Genomic DNA, 13724 nt, shown 5'->3' on the forward strand with positions numbered 1-13724 from the left:
GTTACTGTTCGTGCTGTAAGGTGCTGTGAAATATCTTGAAGCAAAGAAAAGGATGAAAAGGGTCAGCAACAAGAGATATAGGGGGTAGAATGAAAGCATAGGATTGAAAGGAAGGATAGGTTACTCCTAGGTTATCACCGAGTTTATACCCCAGCGAGCCTTCCTTCTCACAGGCATTGGTGCCAGTTTGGTTCTCGATATCCTGCATGCCCTCAAGACTTTTATATTTTGACAAATTTAGCACGTGTGGTATGTCAAAGTCACCCCGGAAGTTCTTGAATGATCTTTCACTTGGTTTGTGGGGAGCAATGTTGTAGAGTTCAAGGCAGCTTTCACATGTTTGATGCCGAACATCAAGACTTTGGCTTGATATACCCAACGCAATGCGCCCATAAGCGTCTAGAATAAAATACTAGGGCAAAATTGATATTGAAAAAAGAGAAAATCAGAAATGATAGTGGATGACTTCAATATATCAAACCTTGGAAAACAGAAAGAGGTATTAGATAATTCCACTATATCAAAAACAGAAACAGTAGGTGGGGGAAGTAACCTTGGAAGTCAAATGTACAGCAAAATCTATACAAGAAAATAAAATCCCAGCAGCTGATTTCTGGCAATCATCACACACAAAGTTAATACAATAATGAGCTATTGTAGGGTTGTTTTACCTCCTCTTTTGAAGGGCAAAAAAACCAGAAAAATTATCTTCTATAGCCCCTGGCAAGGGTCGAGCTTACAATCGCCCTCTAATCTGTTGAGGGTTAGTTTTAGAAGGAGGGTACCTTAAACCATTTGGCCACAGGGGCTGGGGGATCAAATAGGGGTTGCATAAATCTGCATGTTAAACATTATGGTAGCTTGGTTGGACATCCAGATATGCCTGAGATCGAAATCGCAATTTTTACCATGACACTGATGAACTCTAGATTTCTCATTCGTCCCTGAGAATCAACTGGGGGATCAATTTATCATTGTTGACTTATGTCGTGCAAACTCTGAGAGTTATCCCTTTGCAAGGGGCGGGATGGCAGTAGCGGCACTGCAGTAGTTAACGATGGCATGCATGCATCACTGCAGTGCACATCAAAACAAGAATATTGAGATGCTCACCATATTTAATTTAATCTGTAGCCTATATAATTATTTCTGTTAGCTTTCCAGGGATCTCTCAGGCCAATTCCTTATATTGTTGTCAAAGTTGGAATTCGCTGTTTTGGGAATTACCTGCCGGAAGCGTCATACAGTGTCACTCAGTGTCACCCGTCCTACTTGAAAACTCAACCTTCAGTACAAATGAAATGTACAAACTCACCACCCCCGTGAAACAATTTGAAGATGGAAAAGCCAGAGATGGATGTGCCGACACCGGTGGGATTCTTTGATCCGGCCTTAACCGAAGTACGCCGGCGCGTCTTCTACCAATGGGCGCGTACCATCTTCATCCTTTGCGTCTTCATATTTGGTGTGCTTTCCCTTTTCTGGGGCTCACAGTATCGCACTGAGGCAAATTATCCAGCTCTCAAAGTCTTCGTGGTTGATTTTGACGGTACTGTCGATCCCTATCGCACCGACAATCCCATCGTCGGACCGGCCGTCACCAACGCGACGAAGAACATAATCCACTCATCAGGGCTGCACTTGGGTTATGAGATCAAGTCGCCTGCTGATTTTAACCACGATCCCTGGGCTGTCCGTCAAGCCATCTACGATGAAAAAGCCTACGCAGCTGTCATCATCAACCCCAATGCGACCGCCTTGCTCCGCGCCGCAGTCACCGAACGAAACAGCACCTATGACCCGACTGGGGCAATCGAATCGGTGATAATCTCTGCACGAGACGAAAATACATACTACACCTATATTATGCCCGACCTGGCGATTTTCCAGAGCACTATCCTGATGGAATTTGGCCCCCGATGGGTCCGCGAACTCACCTCGAACTCCACCTCGACATCTGGATCTGCATCTATATTGAATGCGAACCTAAACTTCTCACAGGTACCTCCACAAGCCATTAATCCGGCCATTGGCTTCACAACTGTCGATCTACGCCCTTTCACGCCAGCCGTGGCCGCACCAGCCGTAACAATCGGCTTGATCTATCTAATAATAATCGCCTTCTTCAACTTCCCCTTCCTCATGGGCATTCACGCGCAGTTCATGAAGCCAACCACCTCCCCGTCTTCGTCAGACTCTTCCTCCCCAACAACCGCGACGCTCAAAGTACCCCACTGGATAATCTGGCGCATCCTCTCCGCAATAACAGCCTACTTCTTCCTATCCCTCTTCTACTCCCTCGTCTCGCTCGCCTTCCAAATCCCCTTCAGCAACAAGCCCGCACCAGATACACTACCCGCCAACAACCCAAACGCATACGGGCAAGGCTCATTCGTGGTATTCTGGATGCTGAATTGGGTCGGGATGGCAGCGCTGGGCTTCCCGTGCGAGAATATGGCAATGGTCCTCGGGTTTCCGTGGAGTTCGCTGTTTCTGATATTTTGGGTTATCACGAACGTTGCGACGGGGTTTTATGCGCTGGATCTCGCGCCAGGATTTTATGCTTGGGGGTATGCTTGGCCTTTGCATCGGAGTAAGTTTTTCGTGGGCGGTTGGGTTGGTTTTCGTTTGCGTGTGCTGTGGCGTGGCGAACTAGACTCCAGGTTGGCTAACTTTGCGTGGTATAGTTGTCGAGGCGCTGCGGACTATTCTTTTCGATACACACTCGCGGATTGGACTTGACTTTGCGGTGCTATTCATTTGGGTTGCGGTGTCGTTGGCGTTTTACCCGGTGGCGACGTTCATAATGCGGTGGAGGATGAAGCGAGGATATGCGTGAGGGATGGTGCACCTGGGCAGGAAGCTGGCAGTTGGCAGTGATAATGATGCAGTAATGCTATGGTACCTCAAGTTCACGGTTCATACTATGGGTAACTGGTATGTCACTAGTTGTACCGGGGTAATCTCGAATGATGGACACCGTGACTTGATAAACGAATTGTTGATATTTAATAAAGATCGTATTGGTTGAATAACTACCATGAAACAACTACCAATAAACTCAAAATAAAATGACTTTAGACTGAGCTTGAGCTTACTTGCTCTTTTAATCATCCAGATCAATCAGGTCGCCCTCCATCTCGAAGTGGCTGGGACTCTGACCTTGGGCCTGGTTCTGACTGTGACGCGGTTGCGTATCCCCGTGCACACACGAGGCATGCATGGTCCTGAGAGATCAGCGATAAAACTCACCTAAAATTACTAGTAGTATACAGAGGTAGCTACCCAGGTATACCTAGAGTGGTGGGGACCCTGAAATGAGAACTTGAACTTACTTGATCTGTGGCTCGTCATCCATCCGATTTGGCTGATGGGAGCAATTATAACGAGCCTGGTCGGAGCCCTCTTCTCTGTGATACCAATGTTAGCTATAACTAGTACAATAATAATAAACCTAGGTATAGCATCCTCCAGGGCTGCCTCGTAAAACTCACTCCGGCTGGCTCTGGCCGGGCATGGCAACTTTAGATAGGACGTTCGTGATGTGTTCTTTTCTGTTGGGGTTGACACTGAGAGGGATCTAGATCATGATTTCTGGGTTTGATGTATATGAATATGATGTATATGAATATGAAGTATATGAATACCGTATCTCCCCTTTTTTTTGTTTTATGATTTTTACGAGAGTTCAAGTTTGAGTGTGGTGGTGGGTGGGTTCTTATACTTCGAGTCTCCGCCACCGCCACGGTGATGTTGAGGATACATCATGATCCTACCTTCAGGTAGAATGCGTGATTAACCGGGATAAAGATAAAGATAAAATAAAGAGTAGATACGAGAATACTAGTATACTAGTAGTATACTAGTACAAATTACTATACTATATTATACGATACTATACTATACGATACTACTGTATGGGGTATACTTTGTTATGTCATGCTATGCACTCAAGGCAGGTACGACCCTCCATTACCCCATTTCTATCTCGTGCCTGCCTGTTGTAACCAACCTGTGACATGTGCCTCATCCTCCTCTTCTGGTTGGTCTCCTCTTCTCTTCTCTTCTCTTCTCTTCCTCCTCCATTATCTTTGTTTACTACGTATATATCTGACTATAATTTCATCGCTCTCACTTCATCTCTCTCTCCTCTCCACCAATCTCGTCCCATTTCTCTCATCCATCATGCAGTCAGTTCCCTCCGAAACAGAGCTTTCTGCTTCTTTTGACCCGGACGAACATCGTCGTCTGGCATTTGAGCGCATCGAGAATGCCCGCTCTGGCTGGCATCATCTACGCGCCGTTGTTGTCGCGGGCGTGGGTTTCTTCACCGATGCCTACGATATCTTCGCTATCAACCTCTGTGTGAGCATGCTAGGTGTCGTCTACTGGCAAGATGCAAAGCATAATCCCGGCAAACTCCCCACAAACTCCGACACGGCCCTCAAAGTCTCGACCTCCGGTGGCACCGTCATCGGCCAGTTGCTCTTTGGCTATCTCGCCGACCGTTATGGCCGCAAGCGAATGTACGGCATCGAGTTGATCATCATCATCTTCGCTACTCTGGCTCAGTCCCTCTCAGCTGCCTCCCCGGCCGTCTCCATCACCGGCGTTCTCATCTTCTGGCGAGTCGTCATGGGCATTGGAATTGGTGGAGACTACCCTCTTTCTTCCATCATTACGTCCGAGTGGGTTGACTTCCCCTGATTCTAGCCCTAATATTCCTTTCCCTCGTTCCCGCTAACCCCACAGATTCGCCAATGCCAAATGGCGTGGCGCCATGATGGGTTCGGTCTTCGCTATGCAAGGCATCGGCCAGTTCGCTGCAGCCATAATCGCCCTAATCGTGACCGCCGGCTTTCAAAAATCTCTCGAATCTGCCAAGGATGTCGCACACTGCTCGGGGGTCTGCCTGCTCGCTGTCGACAAGATGTGGCGTACTATCATTGGCATGGGTGCAGTGCCCGGATTGATCGCTCTGTACTTCCGACTGACAATCCCCGAGTCTCCTCGTTACACCCTGGAAGTTTCGCGTGACCCTGTCAAGGCAGAAGCCGACATTCAGGCCTATATCAAGGGATTTCGTGAGGGTAGCCCTGATGAGATGCAGCGTATCCAAGTCCAGCGCAATGACCGCATAGAAGCCATCACCAAAGCGAGCTGGAAGGACTTTGCGCACCATTACTGGAACTGGAAGAATGGCCGGACTCTCCTGGGAACTGCTGGTTCCTGGTTTTTTCTGGACGTTGGTACGTTGCACTCACCCTTTCTGTGACACTACTTACTAGAAACAATTGTTACTTCTAATTTATTTTTTGAACCGGGATACGCTAACTAACTTCTTCCGCAGCATTCTACGGTCTCGGCCTCAACAACTCGATCATTCTCGGTGCTATCGGCTGGACAGGCGGGGAGAATGTCTACCAAATCTTCTACCGAAACGCCGTCGGCAATCTGATCCTCATCTGCGCCGGCGCCATCCCGGGGTACTGGGTTACCGTTGCGACAGTTGACACAATCGGCCGCAAGCCGATCCAGATCGGCGGTTTCAGCATTTTAACGATCCTCTTCATCGCCATCGGCTTCGGCTTTAACAAACTGAAGCATTCCCACAACGGCCTGTTAGCACTCTACGTGATCGCGCAATTCTTCTTCAACTTCGGACCTAACGCGACGACTTTCATCGTTCCGGGCGAATGCTTCCCAACCCGATACCGCTCCACATCGCACGGGTTCAGCGCTGCGGCAGGCAAAGTCGGCGCTATTATTGCGCAGTGTGTGTTTGGGCCGTTGGTGCATCGTGGGGCGAAGAAAGATTCCTCCGATTCGCCGTGGTTGAATCATGTCATGCAGATCTTCGCTCTGTTCATGTTTTGCGGGATCTTCACTTCGTTTTTAATCCCCGAAACCAAGCGGAAGACGTTGGAGGAGTTGTCTGGGGAGATTCGTCCTCTTTCTCGGCCCCAGCTGGCGGGTGTGCAGGATGGTGCGAGGAACGAGGATGCGGAGAAGGGGAATGTGAATGTGAATGCCCCGAATCTGAATACCCTGGATGGGGATGGCAATCGCAATGAGAATTGGAATGAGCTAGTGTGAGCTTGAGTCTTCTTGCTTGCTCTCTTTGCTTTGCTTTGCTCTCGAGATCGGGATCAATGGAATAAAAGTGAAGGACATGATGGATGGCCGAGGGGAGGAGAATAAGGATTCTTTGTATTTCTGATTGCTTGATTAGATTTACGAGAAGTTTCTGCCATTTTACCTTAATCTTGTTATTCTTATCATGAATATCTATCTATCTGTGGTGTCTGTGTTGGTACCCTGAAGTACTGTCTCTGTGGGTCTGTCTGACTCTGCTTGATGGGGGATGTTGCACTGATCACACCTCATAGTACTACTGCGGAGAGAATGCGAGACAACATTGGGATATTCGTTAGTATTCCATACTAGTCAAGCCCAGTCTAGTAGATCCACGAGTTGAAGCTTCTCTTTTGCAGCATCTATAGATACCTCAGGATGACTCGATGCTGACACTTACATTCACTACTAGTATTATACACTGGTACACTATGGATGTAGATGTAGATATTATTGATTCAATACTTGAATCCCTACTCATTCACTACCATCCCTGTCTACTTACCACTCACTACATTCACTACTATTATGGACTTACCTCAACTGGACTCAAGATGGAGTTCTTCTCCTTCTCCTCCTCCTTCACCCACCCCATCAACATCCACATCTACATCTACACCAACCACCACACCCACCACCCTCACACCCGAAACAATCTCAATGTCCGAGCCCAAAGAGAAAGATCCCACCCCTCCCCCAACTCTATCAACAACCATAACAACCACCGAAAAGGATCTAACAACCGCCCTAATCCTAATCTCAACCTCCATCACCGAACAACGCCAAACAACCAGCCGCGCCCTAATCCACAGCACCCCCTTCATCTCCACCGTGCTAGGCCTGATCATCCCACTGGCCCTAATAACAGAATACTACCGACTAGACCGGGTCTCAGCCGCATTCACATGCATCGCCATCATCGCCGCAGCGATGAAAAGCGTCGAGTTTATCACGGCGGGGTATCTCGATGCGGCGAGGGATATTGGATGGGGGTGGCTATACAGTGCTGACGATGAAAACGAAGACAAAGATACAAACAAAGAAATCAACATCGTCTTCGTGAGTCAGTGGAAAGATTCCATGGTCGGAACGCTTGTATTGCGCGTTTATCCCGCACCAACAGGCGAACCCATTACCCACAAAAGGAAACCACTCATCCGCGCCTGGACAGTCAAACAGGCATACCGCCGTAATGGCGTCGGCCGCTCACTCCTCCGTCTCGCCATCACGCACTGCCGATCGAGCGGGTGGGCTGATCCGGACTTTGCGACCGATCATGCGAATTGCTTGCGCGTCTTGCCGGGTTGGCTTTATGGGGGGGTTGAATTTGAGCGAGAGAGTTGCTTGGGAGGTCTTGGGGAGGGAGTTGGGTGCTGAGACAGGGAGTGATGCTGAGAGTAACGGGGATGAATCGGATAGCAAGAGCGAAGAATTACTCGGAGATGTATGGACTGGATTATGGGAAGGGATGGACTGACTTATGGTGGGTGGCTTATTTGATTTGATTGTGGAATAGGACTACGTACAGGGGAATCTATCAATATCGATATCAATATCTATCTCGATACATCAACATCATCTTGAACACTTTTCATGCAGTCAGGACCGAAGACAGAGGTTGGCGCGGATAAAAGTCCTCTTGCGACGAGTCGATCAACACTCCGTTTCACATGGGCACTGTCAACATGATCCCCGCTCTCTTTGAGGACTTCCCAAGCTGTTCGGAGAGGAAAGGAAGATGACGCTGGGCCAAAGAGACCCATATCTTCTTTCAAAAGATAGTCCATGCTAAGTGAGATATTTCTCGCGAGAGCTATTGCACGGTGCTCCGGGGATGATACCGTTTCAGAGAGCGCGGTGCTGAGGATAGCCATCTCCCGGAAAATAATTATTTGGAAAGCCCACAGGTGCGTGAAGATATTTGCCATTGTCACGTTGGGGAAAGAAATCCGTCGATGGTCTTGGTTCTGATCATCTTCATGCTCATGGCTGGTTTCGTGAGAGTGATTGTAGTCCCGCCGGTAGGAGAAAGGGGATGTGGTTAAAGTATCCTCCCAGTGGTCCAGACGAGCAGACATATCCACGAGAAGAGATTGGAGTACTTGTTTCTCAATTTCGGACTGACTGGTCGATTGAAGAGATACCTCCAGACAAAGACCATCCATTTGACAAAGTATTGACGACAGATGAACGAACTCGTTGAAAAAGGCCTGCATGATAGACGGCGCGATCTCGGAAAAGGGAATCTCGATCCAAGCCGAGAGGCCGAGGAACGTTGGCTGGCGATTCTGGATAGCATGGATGATCTAGAAGAATTAGAATCGGGTAGAGACCGGGGATAAAATTGTTCATACCATTAATGGTCGGAATCCAACAAATAATCTATGCAGAAGTCCTGTCTTACACGCCTCTGGCCCAGCAGAACGGAAGAATACACCTACTGCATTTAAATGGGCGTCAAGGGCGACATTCGCGTTTGGAATCATGACCTTTCGTCGTTAACAAAGCTTTAACAGCTAGATGGAATGCAGGATGAGCGAGATATACCTCCACCAAGATCAGACACATAACAGCGGGAATAAGCTCCTCTGTCCTCCCGAGCCCATTTTCAAGCCTTCTTCGAAGAGCTCCAATAGCGAGAAGATACGGCTCGGAAATGCTTTGCCTGGAGATACAAACCGATGTCAAGACCGCTGCAGCGAGGGCGGTTACTGATTTCGAGAGAAGGGAGTCGGTGTGTGCTAGACAGGGAAGCTCGTATAAAACTTCAACCCAGGAACCACAGATTCGTGGATGTTGATATTTGTGGCCGTGATTTTGACTGTGGCCGGTAGCGAGGGCGACAGCAGCTGTATTCCTCTCACTCTCCGGGAGATAGCTTTCCACGATGATAGTTAAGAGGTGGTGGAGGGTGGGCGTGGTTGATATTTCCCGCGGTAGACTCGGAGTGAACTGAAATACAGGGGATTCTGCCATCTCTTTGATTGAGCGTGGAGAACTATCGCGGCGTTTTATTTGTACCGGGGCTTGAAGTTGCTCATGATGAGTTTCATTCTTCCGAGTTCCATTCTGATTCAATATCCGGTTTTGATCGAAAGAGCCCTGCTGAACAAATGTCCAGCCTGTCGAATAACCATCACAGGTATACCCGGATAGCGAGCATTGGGTGCAACCCGGTAGCTTTCCATCACACTAAAGACATGTTTATATTTAGCGTATTGTAGGTCCATCGAAGTTGCCAGTGTGGATTCGCGCATTCATACCCCCAATTTACGGCGCCGGCAGGTATTGCAGACGCTGCGTTTCTTGTACTTCATTTGTCCTGTGGATAAAGTGTGTCATACATGCTCACTGCGTGCATAATCGTGGCCTACACTCCATTCAACGTGTGTGGGAGTCGCCTTTCACCCCGAATTCTGTGCTGTGGCGTCATTTCAAACAATCCAAGTCGATGAATAATCCATTTCTTGGCGGAATATGATCCCAATTCCGGTTAGCGCAGATGCAATGTATACTCCACAATTTTGAGTATGAGTTCCCAATGGCCCCGCGGTTACCAGGAATCCAGCGACCAATTCCTATTTAAACCCTATTAAATCCGGGTTCCAGAACTCCTCATTCAACTTGAAATTAAAACCACTCGAAAAGCACCTTGGAATCCCAAACACTTCCACTCAACTCACCATGTCAAACGTCAAATCATTTCGCGACCTAATCGGTCTCCCCCCCTCCACAGCCTCAACCCAAGACTCAACCCTAATTATAATCGATGCTCAGAACGAGTACGCGACCGGCAACCTCCGCGTCGAACTCGTCTCCGAAACCCGCAAAGTAATCTCCGACCTCCTATCCCTCTACCGAAGCACCGGCAACGGCAAAAACATCGTCCATGTCGTGCACGAAGTACCAGCCGGAGCACCAGTCTTCACACCAGGAACACCCCTAGCAGAAGAATTCAGCGAGCTCACCCCTCAGTCAGGTGAGAAGGTCGTGACGAAGCACTTTCCCAATTCTTTCGCGCAGACCGATCTCGATGAGTATCTGAAGGGGCTGGGGGAGGCAGGCAAGAAGATCGTTCTCGTCGGGTATATGGCGCATGTATGTATTTCCACTACTGCGAGGGCTGGAGCTGAGAAGGGGTATGATGTCATTGTGGCCAGGGATGCGGTTGGGGATCGCAATATTCCCGGCGTTCAGGCGAAGGATTTGGTTGATACTGCGTTGTTTGAGCTGGCGGATGCTTTTGCGACTGTTTTGTCGGCGGCGGAAATTCGAGCGTAGGTTAAGTACTCTGAGTGTACTGTGTGATATTTGACATTTAAATTGAGTTGACTATAAATGAAAGGGGGGAAGTGAAGGTCGGAGAAATTCAAGTTGTGGGGAATGTTGTTATCAGCCAGAATTATGGCGAACCTGAGTCGTAGTGGATTTATGTGCCAAAATTGAGAACACCTGTTATATCTGTTAGGCTGCCATATTCATAGCTTCCTCACTTCATCTTCTCCTTCCTATGGCACTGGCTCGGAATAAACTGTCTATGTGCTTTATCACTACTCCATATATTCCGTATAACATCACTTTTGCCACATTGTCGGAGCTTCCTCGACAAAGATTAGAGTGGACATTAGCTTGCCACTTGTAACTATTATCGATATCTATAATAGAATTTGAGAATCCCTCATGGACTGCAAATAAAAAATTCCAAGTAAACAGATAGAAAGTGTGAAACTCTTCAAAGAAGCCTTTCAAAAAAAAAAAACTGTAAAATTCTATACCAAATGCTATGCCAGTATTTATACGCTAATAACTTGAAAACCTCAGAGAGTTCCAAAGTTTCTAATAACCTTGAAATATTACATATGAATGAAATCTCTCACAGCTCTACCTTCTCGGCACATAGGACAGCTGTTTGTTTCATATAACCAACGTCTGATGCAGGTGCTATGAAAGAGATGTTTGCAAGAGAGAGCACATACCTCTTGACTCACCTGGAAATCCTCAATACAAATAGAACAGGAGGAGCTAGAAAATTGCTGCAGCTCCTCCAACATTTCTTTGTCAATTTCCTTTGCCGATAGAGCCCAAATAAGCGATCTAGGAGCCGGGGGTCGACGGAGAGAATCAGAGGTAAAATGAACGTGGTAACCAAGTATTTCCGGCGAGGTGTAAGGAGCCATTCCTATTTCGCTCAAGTGATGGTGGTAGTTAAGCACTCCAGGCGCGATATAACGAGTTAATTCCATTTCACGCTCGCTCAGATCTGTCTCATGGTCAATTCTCGTGCGTTCTTGGATATGCTCTTGAGCGTGCTCAAGCTCCTCGGCTAGTCTGCGACGGCGACGGCGACGGCGATGGCGAACTGGGTGAGCCGATAGATACCCCGTTATAAAACCTGGCATTCCTGCGATAACCTCTTCAAGCAAATCGTGGAGCCCTCGGTGACCGGAATGCGAACTTGCCGATTCGGAGAGACCCAGCTCGATGCTCATATCGTCCTCCATCTGAGTGTCGATCGGCATCTACACTGTATAGCGAAGTCTAATAATTTCAGATTAATGGAAGTTATACTAGCGTATTAAGTAATTATATCAAGTGTGAGTCGAGTCACTGTAAGCTGCCTGATAGTACTTGAGAAGAATGTGAAAACTTCCAATAATGACACCACCAGAGGCCAGCCAGAAATGCTGTTTATATGCATGGCATTCATTATATGATGAAAATTAATTTAATTTTAAAGAAATTTTTACTACGTGACAAAGACTACTGCGGTAATGAATTCTTTCATGGTATGGGTTCATACAGCTGGATAATGAACTGAAACATAACAAAAGCCATTGTCCGTAATTTGGTGGCTTTGTTGGGGATATTCCTGCATCACAATACATTGAATAGACCGCGATATTTGACTTCGATAAAGACTGGGAAAGTTGGGGATTTAAAAATAATCATTCCAAGGTTCCTTTCTCCATCTCCTTTATCGTAAATATCCCATTCAATTAACAGGTACTTAGCTGGCGTTGAGGCCGACCTCGCCCGGGGCGCATGATTATTGACAAACGTGGAGCCCCAATATTTCCGTAGTAAAAATAGCAAAAGAAGTCTCTATATAATGTTCGACGTTAAGTTGTATACTGTATTGCTCACCTTAAATGCCTTCCACTTGATATTTTCTAGCAGCTTGTTTAGATCAGCTGCTTCACCCGACTCGGCGGTATTGCCAGATTGGGCGGGCCGAGAACGATATCGAACATTCGGATTCCAAGTAGCTACGGAATAGTGCATTTAATGCTGGCACAAAGCTTGAACGAAGCGAGGCTCGGCATGAAATATGCAGGTGGCTCCGCGAGTCATACGGTCCGGGAGAGAGCATGCCACGCTGCAAGCAGCCGATCAAACGCCGATGAGCAGCCGAGCGAAGTCCAGACTTGCGATTGACGCCCGGGTAGTGATGAGAATAGCCTCTATCTCATTTTAGCCATCAGTTTGATACTCTGCCTCACACCGATTGCGCCTGTCTCATGTCAGCCGTATGTCAAATTGCCGGCGGCACCTCCGGCATCCATCTCTGCCCGAAGCCGATTTGCGTGGCGGCGGAAGAGGCGTGCGAAGGCTGGGCGACTAGGAGAAACAGGCTAAATGTGCAGGATTCAGCCGGGCCCAATAGGTGTAGCGTATGGGAATTGCTAGGCGGTACCTTGTAATTGACACAAATCATAACATTCCGGAATCGGGAGGAGGCGGATAATATTTTCCCTGAAACCACTGGAAATACTTTGCAGTCATTTTTTATTTCGGTATTCTGCACTGCAGACCTAGTCTGTTTCTTTGGACTCTTTTCTTCGCTTGAACTTGTTATTTCTAGGTTCTCTCCATGCGGGGTTTCCCCAGGGGGGTCTCCATCACGGTGGGACCCGTGGAGAACGAGCCAATGAAAGCAGTAGGAAACCCCCTCCCAGGGCCTGCTAGCAATTCCCATGCCGAGCGGGTGCAGCCGATGATGCCATTGCGGGATTTTGGTTGATAAAAAGGGGATTTTCGTGAATGTTAAGACAGTATGGGTTAGAGATATCGGTGAGAATATTGCTACATCCGAAATTACACAGCTTAAAAAACAAGGTAATAGGTTACCTTGCTGATTCACGAGTCATTCAAGTTTGAGCCTTGATGTTTTGCAAAGTGCAGAGCATCTATTGTTGCATCTTGTATTTATCCAAAGTTTACAACTGGGAAGTCCGGCTAAATTCTACTGCTGCACGGCCATCCCACAAGCAACACTAACGTCCAAGCCCAGCCGCAACCGCAGCCACTGACAACGTCTCCACGTCTTACACACTCCGCAGCCGACCCGGGCATTTTCATATCTCCTGCCCGGAACACGCGGCGCGTCGGCTCGCGGTGGGGTCAGGAAAAGGAAGCTTGGTCAGGAAGAGAGATTATGGCCCCCATGGGGATAAATTCCCGGGGGAATTACCCAGAGAAGAACCGACTGTTGAATAAATGCAGTGCTGATCCCCGGACTCGTGAGTCAAGAGGCTTTGACAGTAACCTCGACCGTATCTCGCTTTTTTGACCTGTATCTTTGTTCACAG

General features: G+C 47.8%; 7 protein-coding genes across 7 annotated transcripts; 4 read left to right on the forward strand and 3 right to left on the reverse strand.

Annotated features, from left to right (window-relative positions):
• Window positions 1-1338: 1338 nt before the first annotated feature.
• N7533_000096 (SNG1 family protein) lies at window positions 1339-2839 on the forward strand (the record flags this gene model as incomplete). The annotated part of the gene is made up of 2 exons (XM_057096746.1): window positions 1339-2593; window positions 2688-2839. The coding sequence occupies 2 exons, from the start codon at window positions 1339-1341 to the stop codon at window positions 2837-2839; spliced, it is 1407 nt and encodes a 468-aa protein (XP_056965239.1).
• Window positions 2840-3106: 267 nt separating this feature from the next.
• On the reverse strand, window positions 3107-3517 carry N7533_000097 (uncharacterized protein; the record flags this gene model as incomplete). The annotated part of the gene is made up of 3 exons (XM_057096747.1): window positions 3107-3227; window positions 3336-3410; window positions 3495-3517. 3 exons carry the CDS (start codon window positions 3515-3517, stop codon window positions 3107-3109), a joined length of 219 nt encoding a protein of 72 aa, XP_056965240.1.
• Window positions 3518-4185: 668 nt separating this feature from the next.
• phoD (phosphate:H+ symporter) lies at window positions 4186-6096 on the forward strand (the record flags this gene model as incomplete). Its single annotated transcript, XM_057096748.1, has 3 exons — window positions 4186-4688; window positions 4753-5249; window positions 5351-6096. The coding sequence occupies 3 exons, from the start codon at window positions 4186-4188 to the stop codon at window positions 6094-6096; spliced, it is 1746 nt and encodes a 581-aa protein (XP_056965241.1).
• A 699-nt stretch (window positions 6097-6795) lies between these two features.
• On the forward strand, window positions 6796-7512 carry N7533_000099 (acetyltransferase GNAT family; the record flags this gene model as incomplete). The annotated part of the gene is made up of 1 exon (XM_057096749.1): window positions 6796-7512. The coding sequence occupies one exon, from the start codon at window positions 6796-6798 to the stop codon at window positions 7510-7512; it is 717 nt and encodes a 238-aa protein (XP_056965242.1).
• Window positions 7513-7691: 179 nt separating this feature from the next.
• On the reverse strand, window positions 7692-9111 carry N7533_000100 (uncharacterized protein; the record flags this gene model as incomplete). Its single annotated transcript, XM_057096750.1, has 3 exons — window positions 7692-8441; window positions 8490-8624; window positions 8683-9111. 3 exons carry the CDS (start codon window positions 9109-9111, stop codon window positions 7692-7694), a joined length of 1314 nt encoding a protein of 437 aa, XP_056965243.1.
• Window positions 9112-9819: 708 nt separating this feature from the next.
• On the forward strand, window positions 9820-10416 carry N7533_000101 (putative isochorismatase family hydrolase; the record flags this gene model as incomplete). Its single annotated transcript, XM_057096751.1, has 1 exon — window positions 9820-10416. The coding sequence occupies one exon, from the start codon at window positions 9820-9822 to the stop codon at window positions 10414-10416; it is 597 nt and encodes a 198-aa protein (XP_056965244.1).
• A 572-nt stretch (window positions 10417-10988) lies between these two features.
• Window positions 10989-11636, reverse strand: N7533_000102 (uncharacterized protein; the record flags this gene model as incomplete). Its single annotated transcript, XM_057096752.1, has 1 exon — window positions 10989-11636. One exon carries the CDS (start codon window positions 11634-11636, stop codon window positions 10989-10991), a length of 648 nt encoding a protein of 215 aa, XP_056965245.1.
• Window positions 11637-13724: the final 2088 nt, after the last annotated feature.

The sequence above is a fragment of the Penicillium manginii genome, assembly GCF_028828005.1.
Source record: "Penicillium manginii strain IBT 31320 chromosome Unknown utg000001l:1.0-3466041.0:1.0-3467806.0, whole genome shotgun sequence".
Taxonomy (NCBI): Eukaryota; Fungi; Ascomycota; class Eurotiomycetes; order Eurotiales; family Aspergillaceae; genus Penicillium; species Penicillium manginii.